This window comes from Belonocnema kinseyi, chromosome 4 (genome assembly GCF_010883055.1).
Source record: "Belonocnema kinseyi isolate 2016_QV_RU_SX_M_011 chromosome 4, B_treatae_v1, whole genome shotgun sequence".
Lineage (NCBI taxonomy): Eukaryota > Metazoa > Arthropoda > Insecta > Hymenoptera > Cynipidae > Belonocnema > Belonocnema kinseyi.
The window spans coordinates 64,793,901-64,821,460 of record NC_046660.1 but is presented as its reverse complement, the minus strand read 5'-3'; the positions used below and the strand labels follow the sequence as shown (position 1 = coordinate 64,821,460).

At 25.8% G+C, this 27,560-nt stretch overlaps 2 protein-coding genes across 3 annotated transcripts in view; one reads left to right on the top strand and one right to left on the bottom strand.

The window, feature by feature from the left end:
* The window catches only part of LOC117172149 (unconventional myosin-XV), a 169,953-nt gene extending 157,847 nt beyond the window's left edge, over positions 1-12,106 (top strand). For both annotated transcript variants that reach the window (XM_033359949.1, XM_033359950.1), the window contains exons 29-33: positions 1,666-1,850; positions 4,043-4,175; positions 6,827-7,031; positions 7,129-7,265; positions 11,182-12,106. In XM_033359949.1, coding sequence (XP_033215840.1) covers positions 1,666-1,850; positions 4,043-4,175; positions 6,827-7,031; positions 7,129-7,265; positions 11,182-11,415 — 894 coding nt within the window. In that variant the 3' untranslated portion in view covers positions 11,416-12,106. The remainder of the gene's footprint in view (positions 1-1,665; positions 1,851-4,042; positions 4,176-6,826; positions 7,032-7,128; positions 7,266-11,181) is intronic.
* A 2,084-nt stretch (positions 12,107-14,190) lies between these two features.
* The window catches only part of LOC117171405, a 27,024-nt gene continuing 13,654 nt past the window's right edge, over positions 14,191-27,560 (bottom strand). Inside the window, exons 5-8 of the mRNA XM_033358684.1 lie at positions 24,507-24,729; positions 21,033-21,255; positions 18,062-18,400; positions 14,191-15,015 (exon numbers count right to left, since the gene is read on the bottom strand). Of these exons, the coding sequence (XP_033214575.1) occupies positions 14,691-15,015; positions 18,062-18,400; positions 21,033-21,255; positions 24,507-24,729 (1,110 nt within the window). The 3' untranslated portion in view covers positions 14,191-14,690. The remainder of the gene's footprint in view (positions 15,016-18,061; positions 18,401-21,032; positions 21,256-24,506; positions 24,730-27,560) is intronic.

Genomic DNA, 27,560 nt, shown 5'->3' with positions numbered 1-27,560 from the left:
ATCCAAAACGACGAAATTTTTACAAAACAGTTTAACTTTGCAAGTAAATTAATGAATTTTCTATGCAATTACTTAAATTTTCTACACAAATAGTTGAATTTGATATCCAAAAAGATGAATTTTCAACAAAACAGTGGATTTTTCGACCAAAAATGAGTTTTTTTAAATTGTCGAGTTTTCAGCAAAAATCAAAGCTCATACATTTTTAACCAAATAGTTGAATTTTCTACCAAAAAGATAAATTTTGTACAAAAAAAGCGTATTTTCTACAGATTGTAGTATCTCAAAATTTTTAACTGAGTAGTTTAATTTTCAAACTAAAAAGATTAATTTTTAACTCAAAATGAACAAGTTAAATTTACATTTAAATGAATTAATTTTCAATGAAAACAAAATTTTTTTACCAAACTGGTCAGTTTTGTACCAACTATTGTAATTTTGTACTAAATTGTTAAATTTTTAAACCAAAAAGATTAATTTTCTACGAAACAGAGGATTTTTTAACAAATCAGTTAAATTTTCAGTTCAAAAGTTAAGTTTTAACAAACAAAAAAAACGAATTTTCAACTATAAAAATTCATCAGCAGCCAAAAGGAAACTAAGTTTTTAAAAAGAAGTTCCACTTTCTACAAAGATGTTGAATTTTGAACCTAAAATGATACTTGAATCCTCAACTGAAACAAATTAATTTACAATCAAACAGTTACATTTTTAGCCAAAAAAAAGAACTTTTACCAAAAAATTAATATCTTACATAAAAGTGAATTTATTAATAAATTTAAGTGATTTTCTATAAAAAAAAGGAGAATTTTTAACAAAATACATGAATTTTCAACCTATTTGTGGAGTTTTCGACCAAAAAGGCCGAATTCTCAGCGAAAAATGTAATGGCTGTTAATTAACCGAAAAATGTTTTTATTTGAAATAAATAGTCAAATTGAAACAAAAAGCTTCATTTAAAGCAAAATAGTTAAATCCTTTACAAAATTAAATTATTTTCATCTAAGCAATTTCATTTTTAATCAAAAAGACTTGATTTCTACAAAAAAAAATGTTTAACAGAATAAATAAATTTTCAAACCAATAGTTAAATTAGCTACCAAATTGTTGAATTTTCGTTAAAACTATAAATTTTCTCCAAAACAATTGAACTTTCAATAACAAAATGTGCATTTTCAACAAAAAGTTAATTTTAAATGGAAACAGATTACGTTTTAACTAGACAGTGGCAATTTTTACAACAAAAAATGAAATAGCTACAGAGAGAGAGAGAGACGAATTTTCAAACTATAAATACAAATGTTCAACAAAATAGACCATTTTTCAATCATAAAAAAATTGTGAAAAAGGAAAGAAAAAAATGTCTGTCAATTTATTGAATTTTTACGCCAAAAAGATGAATTTCCAAACGAATAATCGTTGGATTTTCTTATTGGGTCTTTTAATTAATTTCACATTTAAACGGAGAAATTAGAAAAAGGGGAAGAACTATGAAGGTAGACTGAATAATAGCATTTAAAAAAAAACAGGTTTGACCCTTTTTTGTAAAATTTGAGAGACTATTTACACTATTTTTTATCTTTGAAGTGAGTCCGAGGCCTATTATACATAAAAGTAATTTTATTTGAGCAATAATATAATTTAGGATCATCAATTTTCTTTCAGGATGTCATCGAAGAAATGTGCAGCGTGATATCCGTAAGAAATCCGAATGAAATGGATGAATTTTCACTTTACTGTATCGTTGAAGGCGACGCTTTTACGATGCCATTAGCCAGGGATGAATACGTACTTGATGTGACTACTGAACTTTATAAAAATCATCAAGTGTTCTACTTAATATTCTGCAGGTATGTTTAAAAAAAAATATTGTCCCAGGATTTTTATTTTCGAAAATTAGAAATATAAACAATTTAAAAATCCATTATTAAACAAGTTTTTAAACACAATGAGTTTTTCCGAAATTTGAATCGAAAGTGTTTAAAATGTAAAATAGTATATTAAACCATTTTTTTATTTAAAAATTTCTAAATCGGACAAGTTTAGATTACATAAATTGTTGAACAATTGATAATACTTCGAATGAAATGAAAAGGAATTGAACTTGTATCATTTCTAAATAAAAGTGTTCAAAAATAAATAATTTGGAATTGAAAATTTTTTTAATTGAAAAAAATTTAATCAGAAGCTCTCAAAATTTAAATATTTTAGAATACAATTTTAAAAAATGGACAATTTAATAAGAAATGAGATAAAATCATACAATTTCGAATTCAAAACGTTTAAAATTGAACAATTTTATTTTGACTTGAAGAATCTCGAAATTCGATTATTTCAAAATACAATTTCAAAATGTTCAAAATTGAATCATTTCAGATTAGAATTTTGAAAATTGGATCGTCTAGCATTCAAAGGAATTGTAACTGTATTATTTATTATTAAAAGCATTCAAAATTAAAAACTTATGGATTTGAATAATTTTTAATTTGAAGCGATCACAATTTGAAAATTTGAAATTGAACACTAAATTGTACGTTTTAAGGTCAAAGCTTTTGAAATTCTAGAATTTCAAATTTTCGTGACATAAAAAAATTATAATTTAACACTACAATTGATCAAACAAGTACTGCCAAAATTAAAAAAATCTCCGTTTAAAATGGAAAAATTTACGGCTATAAAATTTTCAAATTGAATTATCCTAAAATAAAATATTCAACATTAGGAAATTTCAAAAGAGAAAGATTGAAAATGTAAACGCTTCTACTAAGGAACTTAAAAACTAAACGATTCTTAACTTTATTTAAAATTTAAAACATTTTAATCAGCAAGAATTGTGATATTGCTAAAAAAATTTAGCACTTAAACCCTCTAAAAATTCAATTTCTTAAAAAGTACATTTAAATCGTTTAAAGATTAAAAATATGCAAATTGTGGATTATACTTTTCAAACTTCAATTTATTAAATTTTAATTGCAAAATTAAAACTTATGAAAGAGAAAAATTTTTTAATTATCATTAAACATGAAAATTTAGAACTTTAAACGTGTAACCTTTCAAAATTAAAGAGATTATTCAATCACTGATATATTAATTTCAGATAGTTATATTTTTATTTATTTTTATTGTAAACAAGACAATCTTTAAATTTTTACTTTTAAGTCGCTTAATTTAAGCAGTGAATTTAGAATTATTATTCATCCTTAAAATTTTCCAATAAAATATTTTTCATTTTTTAATGATTCATTGTTTTATAAATTTTTAACTAAAAATCGGATAATTGTAAGATATTACATTAACGTTTTTTAAATAATACAACATTGCACAATTTTAAGCTTTTTAAATAGAAATTGTGTTCAATATTTTTTAACATTTTTAAATAGAAAGTAATTCAGTTTTTAAGGCTTAAATTTGCGAAACGATTGCCATTATTTTCTTTGTTTTTAATTTATTCTATTTTATGATTTTGAAAAAATTTTAGTCTGATACTTTTTTACGTTTATATTTGATACCAAACAATTAAGAATATTTAAATCTAAAATTATTAACTTTAAAACTGACAAGAATTGACACCAATCAATTTTCAATATTAGATCTAAAATTATTCAATTCAAATCTGAGAAAGATTGAAAGCAAACAATTTAGAATATTTAAATCTAAAATTATAAAAAATAAAACTGTCTATTAAGACTTCTAATGTAAAAAAATTACAATTTAGAAAGATTTAATGAATAAAATGTCCTGGCATTTTTTTTAACTTGAATTTGAAACTAAAACATTGTCAACATTTGAAATTTAAAACATTCGAAATTTAATAAAACTCAAAACAAATATTTTCGAATTTAGACCTTTAAACTTTAGTTTTAAGGACTTTTTAGCTGCAAAACTGTACATTTCTGTAGTTGTGCTTTTTTAAAATTCTTTTAGGAAATGAAAACTACAAAAAAAATACAGCAATCTACGAAAAAGGACAAAATTCGTCCGAATAATAGAAAAAAGTTGTACTTTTCTCTAAATATTTCGATTTCTTGTGTTTAATTTTCAGATCAGTTTGGTATTATCCTCTTCGCCTCGATGCCCCATTGTACATAGAAGTGGTTTTCAATCAAATCGCTCCCGATTATTTGGAAGGACTCCTGTTAGTTTTACCTGGCGATCACTTGCCCCAGGAAGTCATCGTAAGTATTAAACTTTCATTTCTGAACATTTTGAAATTTGCGGATAATTAATTAATTATTTTTTATATAAAATATTATTATATTTTAACCATTAAAATTCTGAGTGTATATCAGATTTCAAAAGATTGCAAAAATGTCAGAATGATTTCAAAAATTTCAGAAAGATTTCAAACATTAAAAAAAAAAGGTTTTTAAAGATTTCAGAATGATTTCACAAAAATTTCGAAGATTTTAATGATTTTACAAAGATTTGAGTTATTTTTATAAATAATAATTTATACATTTTTTAATTATAAAAAAATTATGTTTAATAAAATTTACAATAATAATTTTAAATATATTAAATTTAAGTTGAAATGATAAGAAATTTATTTTCCGTTTTTGATCATTCTACAAGAGTAAATTTTTTATAAAATTGATTGAGAATAAAATATTTTATAATATTTTTACCCAAACTATATTGATTTAGGCCTTCTGAATATTTAATTATATTAACTTATAGTATGATTTAATAAAAATAATGAACAGTAAACTGAATCTCTTAAACAAAAATTTTATGATTTCAAGAGTTTAAAAAGTTTTTAAAAATGTAATTTAAAAAAACAGGGTGGCCGCTGGAGGGGCAACCGGGAAATGGCCGGGAATTTTTTAAGACCGGGAAATGACAGTGATTTTTTTACCGGGAATTTTACAAATTTGTAGAAGAAAAATCTGCCCACGTTCGATTATAACAGTTTTTAAATAATTAGTTGAATTTTTATGTTTTTCAATTATGCTATTATTTAGTTTACAATCCGTAATTCTAAATTTTTTTGCTTTAAAAATTTCCCATTTAAAATGTTTATTTTTAAGCTTACATTTTTAATTTAAAGAATTTTTTAATGCTTTCTTAAAGACTTGAATAAATAAAAAATAAAAGCCTTGATGTTGAAAATTTTGGATACAAAACCTTTTTAGTTAATAAATAAATCTTTTTTTTTTTAATTTATCTGTACTTTAAGTAATAAAAAGTGAACAAAAACAATTTGACAAAACGATTTCAAATCAGTTCCAAATTTAAACATTTTCAGATTTTAACGTTAAAACTTAAATGGTTTTGATTTGAAAGTCTTAGTCATTAAACAAATGTGAACGTCTGACTGAAAGTTTATAAATTATTTTCAACTCAAAAATGACTTCATAATAATATACTCTTAATTAAAGGATTTTTTAACATTTATAATAATGTTTCATTCTAAAATATTCCATTTTTAACACTTTCAATTCGAAATTTTTAATTGAAAAAAAGATGAATTATTGAATATTTAGAAATATTTGAATTTTTTATTTAAGACAAGTAAATTGAAACCAAATCTTTAAAGTAAAGAATCTTTTAACTGAATTGTTTGACATAGAAAACATGGAATCGTTCAAATTTCGAAGAGCCTTAAAACTTTGAACAGTACAATTTTAATTGTTGTATTTGAAAAAAGATTAATTTGTAAGTGAAATTTTTAAACCTCGATGTATAATTTACAAATGAACATTTGTAGAAAAAATGTGTAGAAAATAATTTTAAGAGATATTTAGGAGTATTAAAAAGATTAAAAATTATCATTGAAATTTTAGAAAGTTTTCTGACAATTTTATATATTTTTTTTTTTAAATTTTCTTTAAATCTTTGAAAAACTGTTTAAATATTCTCTTAAAATAATTTTTCATAATGAAAAATTATTTAAAATTTTTCTATGAATCTAAAGAAAATGTTTTTATTCTTTTGAAACCTTTCACAATTCTTGAAAAGCATCTAATTTTTTTGTTTAAAATATTGCAAAAATCAACATTTTGTTTTATATTAGGCTATCATTTTAAGTTTTATATTAAGTTTCAATCTTTTCAAAACGTCTACATATCTCTTAAAATTACTCAAATTTCACCTATAAATAATAAATGTTCAATTGTTATTTATACATCCAAATTGTAAATAAATGTTCTAAAATTTGCAGGATTTTCTGAAAATTGTAGAAAAAAATCAATCAATTTTGACAGATGTTTAGAAGTTCTGAAAAAATTTACAATATAATTTTAAATTTAAAACAAATTTAAAAGAACTTCTAGATTTCTCAAGAATTTGAAATAAAATTTTGAAGATTTCCAAGGATGTTTAAACTGTTTAAAAAGAAAATAATTGAATTTCTAATTTAAGAAGTGCCGAGTTAAAAATTTTTCAATTTTTTAATATTTAATGTTTCTAGCTTAAAGCTCCTTAAAATTATATAATTTTGAAAATTTTAAAGTGCACTGATTGATTTTTTAATTTAGTGCTTCGAAAATGATAACGTTGATTTATATTTTTGTTTATTGAAAAATTTTAGTACCTTTAATTTTATACGCGTAAATTATTGAGCATTTGAATACATCTTTTAATTAAAAACTTTTAAATTTCAGTTTTAAAAGTTCAAAATTTAACAGTTCCACTTTAAGTGCTTTCATTTAAAGCTAAGTTTTTATTACCTTGAGTTGAAAATTTATGAGCTTTAGTGTTCCATTTTTTCAATTTCATTGACCGTGAAAAATGTTTGCGAACCGGGAATTTATTTCGTCGATTAAAACGGCAACTCTGAAAAAAATTAAAATATTGATAATTGATTAATGTTGGTATTTTGTTACAGTACGACATGGCCCAAATTGCAGCCCTTTTGCACAGAGCAGCGGATATGACACACGAGCCAACCACAAAGGAGGTGAAATACCTTCTCCCCAAACCAGCGCTAAGTTTGAGAGAACCCAGACCGCAGCAATGGGGCAACATGGTCCAACAGGCTTGGAATAATATCATGCATAATACGCCTGCGGGCTGCAAAGCTCAAGTTCTTGGTAAGATTTCTTTAGATATTCAAAGGCAATCATTCTCTTCATTCAATCGATCGATAAAAAATAATTTCTTAACAATTGCTATTATTTCCTTTCCCAGAAATACTGTCCAAGTGGCCCCTCTTTGGATCCAGTTTCTTCGCAGTGAAAAGAGCACCAGAAGGAAAAGAAAAGGGCGGAGATCACATCCTTGCTCTGAATAGACACGGGGTTCTCTTTATCGACCTCATCACTCATGTAAGATTACATTTTTATTTCTTTGATTACAAGCTGACTGCGAATTTAATTCAGCGACCAGTGTTTTTTTCTCGATTGTACTAAATTTCAAATTAAAATTGTTTCGATAGTTACGAGGTGTTGGCCACTCGAATTTCAGGGTGCACCAGTTTTCAAAATATTTCAAAGATTTTAGAATGATTTTAAAAATTTCACAAATCTTTCAGAATTATTTCACAAAGATTTCAGAAAAAGATCAAAATATTTCAAATACTTCACAAAGATTTCACGGATTTCAATGATTGCACAAAGATTTCATGATTTTCAGGTTTTCGCAAAGATTGCAAATGTTTCATAAATTGCAGAAAGATTTCAAAGGTTTCAATTATTTCACCAAGATTTCATAGAAGTTTACAGTTTTAAAAAGATTTCAAAGATTTCAAAAATATCAAAGCTTTCGGAAGATATCAAAGATTTTGAAGACGTCCACGATTTAAAAATATTTCAAAGGTTTTAATGATTTCCCAAATATTTCAAAGATTTCACAAAGATGTGAAAGGTTTTGAAATGATTTCTTAAAGATTTCCGAAATATTTCACAAAGATTTCACAGCTTTTAGAAAGTTTTCAAAGGTTTCACAAAGACTTCAGAATGATTTTACAAAGATTTCACAAAATTTTCATAAAGATTTGAAAGATTTTAGAATTATTTCACAAATATTTCACAGCTTATAGAAAGTTTTCAAATGTTTCGCAAATATTTCAAAGATTTTATCATGATTTTACAAAGATCTCACAAAGCTTTAGAAATGACTTCCCACAAATTTCACAAGCTTTTAGAAAGATTTCACAAATATTGCAGAATTATTTTCTAAAGATATCACAGATTTTAGAAAGTTTTCAAAGGTTTCACAAAGATTTAAAAGATTTCATCATGATTTTACAGAGATTTCAAAATGATTTCACAAACATTTTTCACAGCTTGTAGAAATATTTCAAAGATTTCACAAAATTTTAATAATTGCATAAAAATTCTATAAATACCTTAAAGATTTCAGAAAGAGTTCAAAATATTTCAGACACTGCACAAAGATTTCACAGACTTTAATGATTGCATAAAGATTTCATGATTTTAAGGGTTTGGCAAAGATTAAAAAGCTGTGAAAAAGATTTTCAAAGCTTTTCAAATATTTCATAGGTTTCAAATTCAATAAGTTCACCAAGATTTCATAAAAGTTACAAATTTTAAAAAGATTTCACAGGTATCAAACCTTTCCGAAGATATCAAAGATTTCAGAATTATTTCTCAAATATTTCACAGCTTTTAGAAAGATTGCAAAGATTTCATAAAAAGTAAAAAGATTTGAAATTAATTCTGAAGGTCTTCACAACGATTTAAAAAGATTTGAAATGAATTCTTAAAGATTTTAAAGATTTCAGAATTATTTCACAAAGATTTCATAGCTTTTAGACAGTTTTCAAAGGTTTTACAAAGATTTAAAAGATTTCACAAAGCTTTCAAAGATTTTGGAATGATTTCACAAAGATTTTACAGTTTTTAGAATGACATCAAAAGTTTCACAAAGATTTCACAAAGCTTTTAAAGATTTCAGAATTATTTCACAAATATTTCACAGATTATAAAAAGTCTTGAAAGGTTTTCGCAAACATTTCTAGGATTTTATCATGATTTAACAATGTTTTCACAAAGCTTTCAATGATTTTGAAATGGCTTCACAAAGATTTCACAAACATTTCATCATGATTTTACAAAGATTTCAGAATGAGTTCACAAACATTTTTCACAGCTTGCAGAAATATTTTAAAGATTTCAGAAAGAGTTCAAACTGCACAAAGATTTCACAGATTTTAATGATTGCATAAAGATTCTATAAATATCTTAAAGATTTAAAAAAGAGTTCAAAATATTTCAGACACCGAGATTTCATAAAAGTTTACAAGTTTTAAAAAGATTTCAAAGGTATCAAATCTTTTCGAAGATATCAAATATTTTGAAGGTGCCCACAATTTAAAAATATTTCAAAGGTTTCAATGATTTCGCAAAGATTTTAAATGATATCTTAAAGATTTCAGAATTGTTTCACAAAGATTTCACAGGTTTTAGAAAGTTTTCAAAGGTTTTACAAAGATTTCAAAATAATATCACAAAGAATTTAAAGATTTCACAAAACTGACAAAGATTTCAGCATGATTTCACAAAAATTTTACAGCTATTAGAAAGCTTTCAAATATTTCACAAAGCTTTCAAAGATTTCGGAATGATTTCAACAAATTTCACAGATTCTTAGAATAATATAAAAGGTTTTACACAGATTTCACAAAGATTTCGGAATTGTTTCACAAAGATTTCTCACAGAATGTTGAAATATTTCAAAGATGTCACAAGATTTTAATAATTTCACAAAGATTATATAAAGATCTTAAAGATATCAACAAGAGTTGAATGTATTTGCCAAAGATTACAAATATTTCAATGATTTCACAAGGATATAATAATTTTAAGGGCTTAGGGAAGATTAAAAAAATTCCACAGATTTTAGAAAGCTGTGAAAGATATCGAAACTTTCCAAAGAGATCAAAGATTTCGAAGATGTCTAAGATTTTAAAAGATTTTACCAGTATTTAATAGAGATATCCAGACTTCACGAATTTTTTTAAAAAGTAGTAAATATCCAAGATTTCGCAAAAATTTCAAAGATTTCACAAAAATTTCAAAGATTTCACAGATTTTACCAAAATTTCAGGACAATTTTATGCTTTCAAGATTTGGCAAAGATTTCACAAAGATTTGGTAAGATGTCAAAAATTTAAAAAAAATTTAGAGGTTTTAATTGCCTGACAAAGATTTCATTAAGATGTCACGATTTTACAAAGATTTTGCAAAAATTGCAAAGATTTTAGAAAGTTTTCAAAGATTTTATGGGTAAGTATTTCACAGATTTCAGAAAGATTTCAAAGTTTTCAAAGGTTTCTGAAAATTGCTAAAAAATCAAAGATTTGAAAAGCTTTCAAATGTGTCCACGATTTTTTCGAAATTTCGTACAGTTGTCAATATTTCACAAAGATTTCAAAGTTTTCAAATATTTAACATATTTTATAAAGATTTCAAAGATTTCAATATTTTACAAAGATTTCTTAAATTTGAAAAGATTGCACAAAGATTTCTTAAATTTGAAAAGATTGCACAAAGATTTAAAAAAATTTCTCACTTAAAGTTGAAGTTGGAAAACTCGGAGGTCATCTCATTTATAGGCAAATAATAAGAAAACCCAAATGAATATATATTTCAAAGAAATTTTTTCTCAGCAGAAATTTTTTTAAATTTTCCGATTGCACAGATATTTACCTTTAAAATGGGCACAAAAACATTACAGAAATTTTTTTATTTTTCATTTTATTTAAAAATTATGAATACATTACAATTAGAACTATTTTTGCAATAACTTATTTAAAAAATTGACCAAATGACTTTATCCTGGGCTCATTTTAGTGAGAATTGAAATATCATTCCAACCTATTTAGGGAAATAAGATTAAAAACTCCTCAAAGTTAACAAATTTTTAATATTGACAAATGATTCCCAGTGTCCTCATATTAAGTAATGGTAGCGTATTTGTATTATTTTATTATTTATGGAAAATATCATTTTTACGATGGTAAAAATATTTACCGGGAGAACTGGGAGAAAACGGGAGATGAAAATTTAAAAAATAGTGGCCACCCTGTATGTTCTAAATTGTTGAGAAATGGCTTCAATTAGATTTATCACGTTTTGTTCGCTTACCCCTCAGTTGTATTAATCTCAAAATGAATATTAAGCATTAAAATAAATGATGGCACTTTTATCAGTTTCTAAATTAGAAATTAAATTGTAAAGTGGAAATGAATTTGAATAAAAATGGATAAATTACTTTCAGGAAACACTATATCACTATCCATATTCCGAGGTAATTTCGACTCGCAAAGTGAAATCGGAAGAGGGCACTTTGTACCTGGACATGAAATGCGGAAATCTGATGCAGCAGCGAATCACGCGACTCCAAACTGAGCAAGCCCACGAGATTTCGCGGTTGATCAGACAATATATCACAATGGAGCAGAGATCCACGAATAATCTGGGTCCTCCCATGGTCTTCGATCGATTTAGATAAGTCAATCGTCAATTGTCAATCTAATAATCTAAGTTTAACCAGAAAAGAATCTCGCCCGAAAGGTTCAGCCATTGTTCTTAATGCGAAGACGGCGTTCATTGGAGAGAATAACGGTTCCAGAACAAAATGCTCAAGTAATTAATCGAATTATCGATATTGTAAATACGCGTAGGCACGGTTAGATAAAGAAAAAGAAAATGAAGAAGAAGAAAAGGAAGAAGAAGAAGAAGAAGAAGAATGAGGACCAAGGCATGTCGAGCCAAGAGTCCAGCTCAGAATTTAGATTAGAACTGGTTAGTTCTCTCAGAAATTTGTCTTCCGATCGTTTTCTCAGTTTATTGTCCATGTAATTTTTCGCACTCGGATGATGCAAGAAAGTCATGATTGAGGCGTGAACGAGTCGTAGTTATTAAAATAATAAATTAGCCTAGATGTACGCATTCTGGAAAGAGAGGAAGAGATCTGCAGAGTCTTTAATTTAGTACCGAGCGTTTTTTATTTATAAAGTGTAAGAAAAAACGGAAGGTAGGTAGTTGTCCGTTGTTAGAAAATATAAACACTAATCTTAACGATTACGATGTTAAAGCGAAGACTAACAGTTTGCGATTATTACAGATTACATTAATGATAATGTATGTGTATACATATTGTGTAATGTCGGAGAGATATAAATTTTTATTAAAAACTTTATGCCAAATGGTCACTTGTCACCTTCATTTTACAATAATTAGATTAAGGTCCGAATTTATAAAAATTTGGTTTATTTGTAGATTTGCAGTCTTCATGTCTTTCATATAAGTCATTTGATATTCGTAAGTTCAAAAACAATTTGGATAGTAGGTAAAAAAATAATAGGTAAAAGTTAGGGGCTGTTCATAAAATACGTTACGAATTTTAGATTATTTTGCCATCGCCCCTTTGTACCCCCTGATGACTAACGCAGCTCAAAATTATCTCAAAACAGAGAAAATAGAGGGATTTTTCACGAAAATGGGAAAATAAATTCTTTCCATCAAATATTTGAATTTTCAACCAAAAAGATAAATTTTCAATACAAAAAATTTAAAATCAATTAAAGAGATGCATTCACATTGAAATAGTTGAATTTTTAAGCAAATACAGGGATTTTCAACAAAATATTTGAACTGTTTATCCTGAGTTAATTTTTTAAATAAAAAAAAATTTGTTTAAAGACAGTTGAATTTAAAAGGAATAATTTTTTACAAAGCAGTTGAATTTTCGAGCAAAAAGATGAATTTATCAAAAGAAATTAATGTTCAACCTATGAAGATGCAATTTCACAAAAAATTAACTTCCAACCATAAAGTTGTATTAACAACCAAATAATTGAACTTTTAAGAAAAAAAAAGGATTTTCAACAAAATAGTTTGAATTTTTATCAAGCAGTTAAGTTATCAAGCAAAAAATACAATTTTTTTCAGACAGTTGAGTTTGCAATAAAAAAATTTCAATTTTTGGCCCAGAAAGATGACTTCTCTACAAAAAATATAAGTTTTCAATTCAAATGGAATAATTTTTAACAAAACAGTTGAATTTTCGACCAAAATATAAATTTATCAAAATAATTGAATTTTCAACCTATAAAGGTGTATTTTCAACCAAGTTGTTAAATTTAAAAAGAAAAAAGATTAAAATTCAATCAAAGATAGTTGATTTTGAAATAAAAAAGACGAATCTTTTAAAAGACATTTGAATTTTCTAAAAAAAAATTCATTTTTAAACTAGAAAGAGTACTTTTCTATCATAAAAGATGAATTTTCTACCAGTGGAATTAAAGAAGCAAACATTATTTTGAACAAAATAGATGAATTTTCAATGAAGAAAAATGAATTTTGAAACCAAATATTTTAATTTTCAGCTAGATAAGATAACAATAAAAATAATTAATTACAATTCCAGTTAAAAAAATTAATTTACAAAAAAAACGCATTTTCAATCGGGCGAATTTAACCAAAAAAGACGAAATTTTAACCAAACAGTTGAATCCTCCAACAAAAAGGTAAGTTCAACAAAGAAGATTTATTGGCTAACCGAAAAGCCGAATTTGAAAAAAAATACATACATTTTCATTAAGAAATGAAATTTTCAACCACATGGTTAAATATGTTCTGCCAAAGAAAGAAAAACATATTTTCAACAAAAATAAATTCATTTTCAAACGCCTTTTAAACATTTTTGAAGCAAAAAAGACGAATTATCTGTAAAAGAAAAAAATTAATTTTTTGCAAAATGGTTAAATTGTCGACCTAAAAATATGAACTTTTTAAAAATTAGTTTAACTTTAAACTATGTTGTGTATTTTGCTATCCTAAAATGATGAGTTCTCAAAGAAACACATAACAATCGATATTTCAAACAAAAAATATTTTAATTTAAAAAAAAATTATTTCAACCGAAAAAGACAAATTTTTAACAAAATAGTTAAATCCTTAACCAAAGAAAATTTATTTACAAGCAAACAGTTCCATTTTTAACCAAACAGAATTCATTTTTTGTTAAGAAGATTAAATATCTACAAAAAAAGACGAATTTTCAACCAAATAGTCGATTTTTCAAGTGGAAAAGAGAAATTTTCAATTTAAAATATCAATTTGCAACAAAAAATGGAATAGTTATATTTTTAGTTAAAAGAATTAATTCTCAACAAAAAGGCAAAAGAATTTTCAACAAATTTTGCAACAAAATAGATCAATTTTTCAACTAGAAATGATGAATCTTAAAAAATATTTAATAGTCAAGTTTTCAACCAAAAACATCTATCTTTAACCAAAAAAATGATTTTGTAAACGAGGGAAAAAAAAGAATTTTTTAAAAAAAATGGGAAAAGAGGTTGTTACCAAACGTAGTTTTTGAGTTTACCTCCCCCCCCCCTTCAAATTCATAACGTAGTTTACGAATGGCTCTTTAACAATATTAATACTCTATTTAAAAACTAAACACTATTGGACGGAACTGAATATTAATCCAAAACTTAAAAATCTGTACAATTTAACTTTCTTGATTCCTTAAATCAAAGTTGCGAAAGTTAAATAAAAATCTAATACTTCTTAATCACGACCAGGGTCCAATGTTTTATCTCTAATGCCAATACTTTTGTTTTTATCAAAATATAATTTGTAAAATAGTTTTTTGATTATCGTTCCTATCGTTTAAATGACCCCCGATCGAAACTGGAAAAATCTAGCGTATCCTAAAAACACACACTCGCATAAAAAATATTCAAACAGTTCCTAAGACTACTTTATAATCTAGGTTTATATATTTGTATCTCGCTCAGGGCTCCCACCAGGAGTTTTGGTTTTAAGATCTTGAGGCCAATTGCTGGCTGTGTGACGGACGTATCCCGGATCATTGGGAGACGATGGCAGTCGATTTGTTTGGGTTGCAGTCGATGTTGTTCTAAAATTGCTGAAATAATCTTCCAGCATTTCTATCTCGTCCCTTGTTCTTTCCTGGTGTTTGTACAATCTACTCGGTCGAGGAACGCTGAAAACGGCATCACGACTCTTTTTCAGAATTCCACTTGTAGCTGAAAACATTCGTGTTGGTACGTTATCGTACTGACTCGAATTTGAATGCCTGCAATTAGAGCAAAAATGAGATTCCAAAATCCGGGTTAATGCAAGTCAGGGATTTCTGGAAAGTCGAGGAATTTAAAACTGGTCGCGGAAAGTTAGGGAATTTTCGATAAACTAAAGTTACGTAAATTTGATTAGTTTGGTTGGAAATTCAAGTTTTTTGCTCAAGATTGGTCTTTTTGGCTTGAACATGTAACAATTCAGTAGAAAATTAAACTATTTGATTGGAGATTTCAATGTTTTTTATAGAAAATTAATCTTCTTGGTTAAAAGTTCATCTTTTTCATCAAAAATTCAACTATTTCGTTAAAAAATAAATAAAATATTATTCACATGTTTAGCTGAAACTTTATTTTTTTGTTTAAAACAAACTATTTTGTTGAAAATTTATATGTTTCGTTAAAAATTCATCTTTTTTTCTAGGAAATTAATCTTTTTTGCTAGGAAATTAATCTTCTTGGTTAAAAGTTCCTGTTTTTGATCGAAAGTTCAACTATATGGTTAAAAAATAATTTGTTGTTAAAGATGCATCCTTTCAGTTGAAACTTCAATTATTTGTTTAAAAAAGATCAACTATTTCGTTATAAAGTCATCTTTCTTGGTAGAAAATTAATCTCCTGGATTAAAAGTTCAAATTTTTCGTTGAAAATTAATTTTTTTAACTGAACAATTTTTCTTCTTTGTTAGAAGGTTTAACAATTTGGATCATAATTTTTTGGTTGTAAAAGATTTATAATTTTAGTCAAAAAATAACTTCTTTGGTTGAAAATTTACCAACTTTGTTGAGAATACTTTTTTTTTGTTATAAATTATTTTTGTTAAAAAAATAATCTTTGTGCTTACAAATTTATCATTGTAGATGGAAATTTATTTCTTTTGTAGAAAATTTAACTATTTTATTAAAGGTGCATAATTTTAGTTAAAAATTCTTTTACTTGTTTAAAAATGTAACTGTTTAATTTAATAATCAGTGCATTTTTAGAAGTAAAAATAAAAATAATCTGAAACTCGCCTATATATTTTGTTCAAAATTCTTTTCTGGTAAAAAATTAATTTTCTTGGTTGAAAATTTATATGTTTGGTTAAAAATTAATTTCTTTGGTAGGAAATTCATTTCATTGGTAAAAATTCTTTTATTTGATTAAAAGTTTAATTATTTTTTGAAAATTTATGTATTTTGTTAAAAATTAAGTTTTTTTAGTAGAAAATTAATTTCTTTGGTAGAAAATTCAACTATTTTGTTTAAAAGTTTAATTATTTCATTGAAAATTCATGCATTTTGCTTAAAATTAATCTTCTTGGTGGAAAATTAATTTTTTGGTTAGAAAATTTAACTATCATTTCAAAAATTCATTTTTTTTATTGAAAAAAGATTTGTTCAAATGGAAATTGAACTGCTCCATTTTTGTTAAAAATCTATCTTTTTGTGTTAAAAATTCAGCTATTTATTAGAAAGTTGAACTATTTTGCCGAATATTCAACATTTTTGTTAAAAATTCTTTTATTTGCTCAAACGTTTAATTTTTTATTAAATGAGCATGTACTTTGTTAAGAATTATCTGTTTTAGTTGGATATTCACTTAAATATTTTTTTCCAAATTCTTTTCTTGTAAAAAATTAATCGTCTTGGATTGAAATTTATATTTTTGGTTACAAATCAATTAATTTGGCAGAAAATTATTCCTTGTGGTTAAAAATATATCTTTTTGGTTGATAATTAATTTCTTTGATAGAAAATTCAACTAATTTGTTAGAAATTCATAATTTTAGTTGGAAATTCTTTGCTATGTTTAAAAGTTTAATTATTTTATTGAAAATTAACTGAAAATTTAACTATTCCATTTTTGTTAAAAATCTGCATCTTTTTGTGTCAAAAAATGTACCTATTGGGTTAAACATTTTTTCATTTTATGGTGGAAAAGGAATATCACTATAGCAAAAACTTCATCTTTTTGTTTGAACATTGATTTCTTTGGTTAACAATTTAACTAAATTTATTAATTATTTGTCTTTTTGTTAAAATTTATTTATTATTTGGTTGGAAATTAATTTTTTTAACTGAAAAATTTGTCATTTAAAGTAGAAGGTTTAACAATTTGGATCATAATTTTTTGGTTGTAAAATATTCGTAATTTTGGTTAAAAATAAATTTCTTTGTTTGAAAATTTAACTATTTTGTTCGAAATTCGTTTTTTCTTGGGCTAAAAAATAATTTTTTTAATTGAAAATGTTTGTTTATTGTGATAAAATAAACAAAAATAATTTTATAAAGGGTCATCGAAAATTCTGTAAGGTAAGAAAAACGTTCATACCTTTTTCGAAAATTTATCTTTTTTCGACGAAAATTGATTTTATTTGTTGTAAACTTGTCTTTTTTCAGCTAAATATTTTATTGCTTGAAAGTTTTTGACTTTAAAGTTCTAGTATTTTCGAAAAAAATTCGACTATTTTGTTGTTAATGAACTTTTTTTTCAAATTCATGTTTTGGGGTTCTAAACTTAACTTCTTTGTAGAAAATTAGTCATCTTTGATTGAAAATTCAACATTTTTGATGACATTTTTTTCTTTATTTACTGAGGAATCTTTCTTGGTTGAAAATTCAAACACTTTCTTGAAAATTCCTCTTTTTTTTTTGTTAAAAATTGATCATTTTAACTGGGAATTTTATTAATCCATTTTTGGTTAAAAATTTATCTTTTTGAGTAGAAAATTCTTGTATTGTTGAAAATTCAAATACTTGGTTCAAGGTTCATGTCTTTTTTGTTGAAAATTCGTCTTTATTGGTTGAAAATATATTTTTTTGCTGAAAAATCAATTATTTGGAAAACAATTATTCTATTTTGCTGAAAATGCAAGAGCTCTAAATTGAAATACATCGGGATTTACTATTTTTTTGACAGTAACATTAATATTTTACTAACCACCCTCCAAATACTTTTACTTTAAGGAAAAGTCAAGGAATTTTGAAATTGGAAAAATTAATTTTGATTGAGTTGACCCTAAAAAACTCGAATTATCTGAAAGTGGCCATTGAAAAAAGATGGTACCTATAATTTTCGATGGTTTCATCGACGTCTCGATCCACTCTCATGATTTTGACTCCTGGATTGACGATCTTAGCAAAGAGTGGTTCTTTTTTTGCCATGCTAATTGGAAAACGGGGCGTATCGAGTTCGTCAACAGGTCGTTGATAGATGTCTGGAAGTCGGAAAAATTCGTCCGCCTTTCCCAGGCGATGACCCACGTTTCCATTCTCGAAAGGATCCTCAGAGTCTTTTAGATACCTCCGTGACTTTTCAAGGTTTTGAGAAAAGTCTCGAGTTTGTTTCTCTGCGTGCTGAAATTGTCGGCTCCGGTCCTCTTCCAGGGCTTTGGATGACCTATGACTAGTCATCTAATTCGGTTATATTACTAAACTAATCTTAAAAATAGCGAGAGTGGAAATATTACCGAGATTAACTTTAAACTTTATGTAGGTTTGAACCTGGATGAAATTTTCATTCTGATGATTGAATATATGATCTCTTCTAGGAATTCAGAGAAGCTGCTTTACTGGAAAATAAAATAATGATAATGAGAACTTCCGTAGGTAACTACAAAAGCAATATTTAGCCCAGGAAAAATAAAAAATACAGTTATTTCTTCCATTAATAGTATATTTAATAACAATACATTTGTTTCATATCTTTTCGAAGATTGTTCTTTCCTATAAGTAATTTATACTAAATACAAAATAAAAAATAAATTCACCCTCGTTTAGTTTAATTAAAATTTTCTAATTCTAAACAAATTATATTCTAGGGAGCAGTTGAAAGTCAGAAATGAAATATTTAAGACTTTTATGAAATTCTATTAAGAGAAAAATTTCCGCTAAAATGCACTTTGATCCTAAATTTCGGTAAATTTTCTCCTAATTTGATGCTAATATTAAAAACTTGAAAATCAGTGGTGTGTTAGAGGCCTGGCGGAGCCTGGCACCGCCAGGGTACTTTTTTGGAAGGCCTGGCGGCGACAAGCCAATTTTTTGTCACACAGAATATTTTTCCAATTATGGCTTGAGACGCAACTTATGTTTAAAAATTCTTTGGAATAAAATAAATGTAGATATTATATTGAATTCAATACCTAAGATTCCTAAGATTTTAAGCCAAAATATATTTCACTTTCAAAAAAATAGTTTAATTTTCCACACAAAAAAACGAATTTAAAAGAAAAATTAATTTTTAACCAAACAGTTGCATTCACAACCAAAGCGATGAACTTTCTAGTAAAAAAGACGAGTTTACAAAAAAATTAAAGATTTAACCAAATAGTACAATTTTTATAACAAAGTGACGATTTTTTTTAAGACAGTTGAATTTTTAAGAAAAAAGTTACTTTTCAACCCAGAAAGATAAATTTTCAAGCAAGAAGGATGACTTTTCTACCATAAAAGACGAATTCTCAATCCAAAATCATGGTTTTTTAACAAAATAGTTGAATTTTCGACCAATAATTATTAATTTAACAAAATAGTTCAATTGTGCCAAACTAATTAGATTTTTAACAACATTTTGGATTTTTGGCATATAAAGATGCATTTTCAATCAAATGGTTGAATTTTCAAACACAAAATATTAAAATTCAATCAAATATTTGAATTTTTAAGACAAAAAGACCAATTTTTGAACAAAAGAGCGCAGTTTTTTATGCATAAAAGTCGAATTTTTTAGAAACCGGTGGACTTTTAAATCGGAAAAGATGAATTTTTATCAAAAAAGATCATTTTCAATCAAAGAGGTTAAAAAGTTGAACTTTCAACAAACAATAAAAAGTATCTACCCCAAAAAGACGACTTTTGAACAAAATATATGAAATTTCTACCAAATAGTTCAATTTTCAAAAAATAAAATTCTTTACTCAAAAATACAATAAAACACATGAATTTTCTACCAAAAAGTTAAATTTTTTCTTATAAAATATACAGGTTGAAGTTTGAACCAAGAATGGAATAGTTAAATTTTCATATAAAAAGTTTGATAAAAAAATAACTTCTAACAAAAAAAAGAATGTTTAATAAAATTGTTATATTTTTAGCCAGATAGGTGAATTTATTAAATTTGTAAGGTGAATTCACAAAGTTATTTAATTTTAAAGTAAAAAAAAAATTATCTACAAAAAGAAGTTAAATTTTCAAGAAAAAAACATGACTTTTCAACCAAAAAGTTTAATTTTGAACCAAAAAGGATTAATTCTCAATAAAGAATACAAAAGTGGAGAGTTAAACCAAAAAATTACATTTTTATCCAAACAGCGTAAATTTTCATCTAAGAAGATGAAGTTTCTACCAAGACGAACTTTCAACAAAATACATGAATTTTCAACGAAACAGTTGAACTTTTAATTTAAAAAAATAAGTTTTTAACCAAATAGATAAAGCTTTAATTGAAAAAGATATATTTTTAAGAAAAAATGGAATAGTTTAGTTTTCAGTTTAAATCAACTAAACATGAACCGAATTTTCATTAAAATAGTAAGAATTTCAACCAAAGAGATGGACCTTCAACTTAAAAAATAATAGAATTTTTATCCAAACGAAAAATATAACAGTGGCCTTTTTAATAAAAAAAGTAACTTTTACCCAAAAATATAGTTGTATATCAAACTAATTTTAATCTCTATAATAAGCCGAAAAGTGAGGCAGTTTAGGAATCTGCTTTTAATTGTGAATCCTTTTCATGCCTACTTTGCATAAAATTATTTATGATAAAATATATTTCTTTTCAATCTGAAATAAAAAATGATAACATAGTTTATGGAAAGTACCACCAGGCCACTTTTTCTTTCAGGACTACACTACTGATGAAAACCTTAAATTTGAAGCATTAAACAAATGTTTTAAAATATTTCAACATAAATGCTTACTAAAAAATAAAGAATTGATGATACTATAAGATAAATAAATGAAAATGTAAACAATATTTAAATTTCTCGGTGATATTTCCAAACTGAAAATTCTTTGAAGTTTAGGATCTCTACCTATGACGTCTCGTATCATCTCTGGTGACATCCTGGTCCCTAGAAGGTCGGTCAATATAGTCGATATCTTCTAAATTTTCATGAAGTCGTAATCCTTCAGATTTTTTAAATCCATTGTTGATTTTCCCTCTGGAGTCTCGTGAGTCGTGTAAATTTTCCACACTGTCATTGCTCTTCACCATTCTCGTCTCCTTTTCAACTGTCATTGTTGTCATTGGCCTGACTGTATTTTAATTTTTAATTAACACTTAATTTCATTTATGGGTGAGTGATTTATTTTTTGTTTAGAAGCGTTTTAGTCAAATATCAAAATAGGTAGAAAAAATATGCATAAAAGAAGTTTTAGAAATCGGCAAAAAGTATTAGAAGACCCTAACAATTTTTAAAATGGAAAGGTATTAAAAATCACAATGAGATAGTATGTTTTTAAATTAAAGCTTTAACTAAATGCAATAAAATTTATATAATTAAAATCAGCCATTCAAAAAATTCATAATTTATATTTTTCTTTTACATTCTAACTGTCAAGAATAATCAGGACTGCTACACAGGATTAAAAAGTTTCAGAGGATTTCAAAAGAGTTCAGAAGATTTGAAATATTTTAGGATATTTTTTAAGATTCCAAGGATTTTTAAATAGATTACAATAATTTTAAAGGTATTCTACATGATTTTGAAAGATTCTAGAGTATTTTTAAAGCTTACATAGAAATTTCAAAACCCTACCGAAATTTTTGGGTGTTAAAAAAGATTTCAAAGGATTTTAAATGTTTTGGGGTATTTTGAAAGATTTTGATGCATATTTACTAGATTTCAATAATTTAAAGAGATTACAAAAAATTTTAAACGTTTTAGGATATTTAAAAAAATTCCAAGGAATTTTCAGAAGATTGACAAACATTCAAAGGATTTTCCATATTTAAGGGTATCTTACCAAGACTAAGAAATTTCTTATGGATTTCATTAATTTGAAATATTTCAAATTATTTGAAAGGCTTTAGGATATTTTTAAAATTTTCACGGCATTTTCAAGCCCCCTAAAAAGTTTGATGGGATTTAAAGAGATTTCAAAGGATTTTAAATGTTTTAGAATACTTTAAAAAATTCCTCGGAATGTTAAAAATGTTTAAAAATATTTTATCTTTTTTTTTAATATTCTATGGATTTTTTAATAGATTCTAATAATTTAAAAGAAATCCAAAAGATTTGGAAGATTTTAGAATATTAAAAAAATGCCAAGGAATTGTATAGATATTTAAAAACTTCCAAGGCTTTCGAAATATTTTAATGTATTTGAAATATTTTAGGATACTTTTAAGACTTCAATGAATTTTGAATAAATCTCAATAATTTTAAGGTATTCCAAAGGATTTAAAAAATGTTAGGGTATTTTTAAAACTTCCAAGGAATTTTTAAGAACTTTAAAGAGTTCCAAAATATTTCAAAAAATTTGAAGCATTTTAGGATATTATAAAAGATTCCAGGGTATTTTATTAGATTCCCGAGCATTTCAATTATTTTTAGGGATTTCAAAAGCTCTTAAAGTAATTTAATAAATTTACCAGCATTTCAATCAATATTATTCGATTTCATGTAGTTTCACAGAATTTTATAGCATTTTAATAGATTTAAAAAAATTACGATTTTAATGAATTTGAATGATTTTAAGATGTCAATAGATTTGAAATATTTTAAGGAATTTTAATAGATTCTAAGGAATGTTGAATTGCTTTAAATCATTTGACGGGACTTCAAAGAATTTGAATTGTTTCAGGGTATTTTAAAAAGATTCCAAAACATGTTTAAGAGATTTAAAAAATATCAAAGGATTTTAAGCGATTTCATGAAATTTCAGACGATTTGCATTATTTTAAGTGACTTTAAAAGTTCTAGGCGTAATTTAATAAACTTTCTAATTTGTGAATTCACCTTAAATTATTATTAATTTAGCCTGAGTTATCTTAAATTCTTTTGAATTCTTTGAAACTCTCTTGCATTTTTGGAATTCACTTGAATTCTGCTAAATTTACTCTACCCAATGGTCTTAAAAAAGGAGTTTTTTCAATTCATCTTGCAGTCTTTTAAACTCATCTTTAATTCTTAGACATTTCATCCAATTCTTTTGAATTCATTTGATTTTTTCTGAACTTATATCAAACATTCTGAATCAATGAATTTTTTCATGTTTCTGAATTTTTTTCAATAAAATTGATTTTATTTTAATTGGCCTTAAATCTGTACGAATTTCATCGAATTTTGCTCTCTTCTCTGATCACTATCGGTTTAAATAGGTCACTCATTTTTTTTCAAATAAATTAGGCTGTAGCTAAAAAATCTCAAGGGATTAGAATTTTCGTCTTCAAATATTAATGATCAGGGAAAATAAAACTTAGTCTGGGGAAAAATCAGGGAAAAGTCAGTGAATTTTGAAAATGTAGTTTTCCGGCTACCCTACTATTTTTTATAATTTGGTTTTTTTTATCTGTAATGATATTTTAATATATATATATATATTTTTCTCAACTTTATCAAATAACCTTTAAATTAAAGGTTAGACACTAATTTCATTAAAAAAGATGAATTTTTCTTTCATGGACATTAGTATGAAACGTTTTTACTTCAAATCTAAGATCTGAGAACAAAAAGAATTAACCAGGTAAGGACTAGTCACGAAGTGAACAACTTATGAAGTCTTTCGTAACTTTATGTTATGACCTTTATGTAAAATCGCCCGATTTAATAAAAACGTCCCTGCTTAAGACCTTGATGCGCCCATGACGAGCGCCACCTTTTCCACGCCCTAGTTACGTCTTTCAATGGTGTTAACGAATTAACAATACTATAAACCGATCGCTTTGGATCGAATTGCTGTTTTAAAATCCTTACTTTTTATGACACTCTTGGCGTTTACGTTAATTACATATTGCTTTCAATAAGACAAGCCCATTGTTTTATGATTAGTAAAGTGCTCAGTGCTCAGACTGATGGACAATCTTCTATATAAGTGTATAAGAAAATAATAAATAACCAGAAGAAATTTAATTATCATAAAGTAAGTAATTAATATCCTAATAGTTAAACGAATCTTTTAAAAATATTAGTTCCAGTGAACATTTTGTTAAATTAATATAAAATGTTAAATTATTAATAATTTCTCTATTTAAAAATTAGGTATCTTAATACCTGAAAGTCTTATGACTCCATCTGGAGTTTCAAGCTTTCGGATGCTTTTTGACTCAAATTTATTTAAATACTCCCTCTCAATCATTATTCGTTTTGATGCTGGTCCTATAGAATTTCTTTAATTTAAAAATTAATTTCTTTAAATGAAACATTTTTGACATTACTATGAAAATGAGCAATATTGAATGCGGACTTTACTATGTATAATTGACTTTATTTTATGAATGAAAAAATTGCTTCATTGTTAAAGTAATTATATTAATGGAGATTCTTTCCAGCCTCGAAACTTGCCTGAATCTTTTCCGTCGAAAGTCTGAGTTCCATCGTGTTTCTTCTTGCTTTGATGGGAGCTCATTAACAAATCAACAATGAAGACCAAGGCTGTGAGGAGACATAATGCTCCAAGGACTGCTGCATTGTCTATTAAATCCCGGGGAACACTGTCTATCGCTGCCAGGCAGAGACCCCCGACGATTCCAAAAAAAATTATCCCCAGGATCAGGAGGAAACATTCCTTAAAACAAATCAATAAAAGATTAATCAGATATATTTTTATTTATAATGGTGATTATTATTATTATTATTATTATTATTATTATTATTATGATTATTGTCTTGTTAGACCCTAGCTGCTAAAGTATCATTCAAGACATTTAGCATGAGTACATATACAGCCAGACCAGACGACTCCACTTCACTAGGCATGGTCCTGTGAAATTTCTTTTTCCAAGGGTGGGTTTAAAATAACTGTATGAATGTAATCAAAAGCAGTGATAACCCGCAGATGCACTCAAATTTATTGGAAGTACTCGTATTTGCCTGGACGTTTGGCCAGGGGAGAGGAAAACTGCTGAAAACTGCCTCCCAAGTTCAGCCGGTTTTCGACTGTCGAATTTGAAAGCAAACATTCGACCCTTCTTATCAAATGCACACAACCAACCTCGGCGTCAAATTGTGAGTAAAAAAATTAATATTATTGTCACTCAAGATAATATGGTATTATTTTGTTCAATTTTTGAGATTTTTAATAGCCTAATACTTCATGAGGATGACCGAGAAACCGTAAAATTACCGGGAATTATTTGAAAGCGGAAACAAATTTTAGTACAAAAACTGATCAAAAACGACTTCGTTTTCAATTAAAAAAAATAATAAAATCGAATTTTTACTGATGGACTTTTAATTTAATATTGTTGAATATAAAGTACCCTTATTCCTTTATGTGTTTTTTAGCTTGTTAAAAAATACCCTTATTCACATTTTCTCTTTAAAAGTACTACATACATTTGAAAATAAAATATTTGCATTGCGCAGAAAATTATTGCTGAAAAATAGCCACATAATACATTTATCAAATGTTATCGATTCAGAGGAAGAAGTCATTGCTAAATAATTTTCTGTATATTCCCTGAAAAAAGCGGAATTTTCTTTTCAAATATATTAAATGATAAAAATTGTTGTAAAGAATGGTTAATAATGTAAATTGTTTAATTGCTTTTAACAAATTAAATAAATATAAATCTCGACAAGGTTATTAGTATTATTTTTTTTATCCCGTGAAACCTTTATCAAAAATTATTATTAACTAGTTTTCAGGAAATCTTTTCAAGATATTTAAGTGGAACTGTTTGGAGAACTATTTATTGTTTGTAGAAAGACTGTTTTTGAACAAAACAAAACACTTTGAAAATTTACTTTAATTTATGACTATAGTTAGGGATCGTCCATAAACTACGTTACCAATTCTACGCCATTCTTGACGACCCCCCCCCCCCCCCCCCCCCCCCTAGAAAATTAACTTAGCGCAAAATGCTATCAAACCATAGAAAAGAGGGTGATTTTTCACGAAAATAGAGTAATAATTGAGACTCAAATTCTTTCAATTAAAATTAATGTAAATACCATTTTGAATGCAATAGGAACAAATTTCAGTTCCTAAGACTTCAAGTTGAAATATGCATATTGAATTTTCAAAAAACAAGATTTATATTCTACCAAAAAAGACGAATTTTCAACGAAATACATTAGTTTCTACGAAATAGTTGAATTTTAAAATCATAATGGGTACATTTCTAACCAAAAATGGATTAAAGAAATTTTCAGATAAAAAATTTATTTTTACAACAAAAAAAAAAAAACGAATTTTCAATATAAATATTAAATTTTAAACAAAAAAAGTGAATCTTGAAAAATATTTATTTTTAGTAAGCTAGTTCAACTTTTAACCAAATAGTTTCATTTTCAACTAAAAAAGATGCACTTTTAATCAAATAGTTAAATTTTCAACCAAAATGATGAATTTTCCAGCAAGAAGATTAATTTTCTATAAAAAAACACAGATTTTCAACAAAACACATAATCTTTCTACAAAATATGTCAATATTTAACATAATTTTTTAATTTTAAAGCTAGAAAGATAACTTATATATAAAACAATTAAATTTTTATAAAAATAGTTCAGTTTAAACCAAAAATATGAATTTTCAACCAAGAATGAAATAGTTACATTGTTAGTTTAAAAAAAAATTCTCAACTACAAAAAAAATATTTTCAATAAAATCGTTATATTTTCAACCAAAAAGATCAATTTTGAAAAAATTGGTTTTCAAAAAAAAATGTCCACTCAAAAGATGATTTTTTAGTACGCAAGAATAATTTTATAAAAATGGAATATTTCAATTTTCAACTAAAAAAGACTAATTTTCCAGCAAGAATATTAGTATTCTACCAATAACAACACGAGTTTTCAATACAATAAATTAATTTTATACAAAATTCTTGAACCCTCAACAAAACCAGGTTAATTTGGAATCAAACGGTTACATTTTTGATGAAAAAGGATGCATTTTCAACAAGAAGATTAATTTTTGACCAAAAAAGACGTACCTTTAACAAAATGCATGACTTTTCAACTAGAAGACATTTTTAAATAGAAAAATTAATTTTCAGCACAAAAAAACGATTTTTGAATAAAATAGTTACTTTTTCAACGAAAAAGATCAAATTTAAATTAAAATGATGAATCTTAGAAACAATGAATGTTTAACAAAAGAGCTTAACCCAAACGATGATTTTTTAATTCAGAAGATGAATTTTCTCAAAATGGAAGAGGTGATTTGAAAAAAATGAATCTACAATAAAAAAAATGTATTTTCCAACAACGCAGTTAAACCAAGTAGCTAATTTTTCAACTACAAATGATATTTGTTTAAAAAGAAATTAGTTGCATTTTAAACAAAATAATAGAAGACTTTTGAAAATGTTTCATCATGAAACGTGCCAAATGTTATCTAATTTCATAACGTTACTTCCATGGACCCCCCCCTCCCGTTAATCAACAGTAGT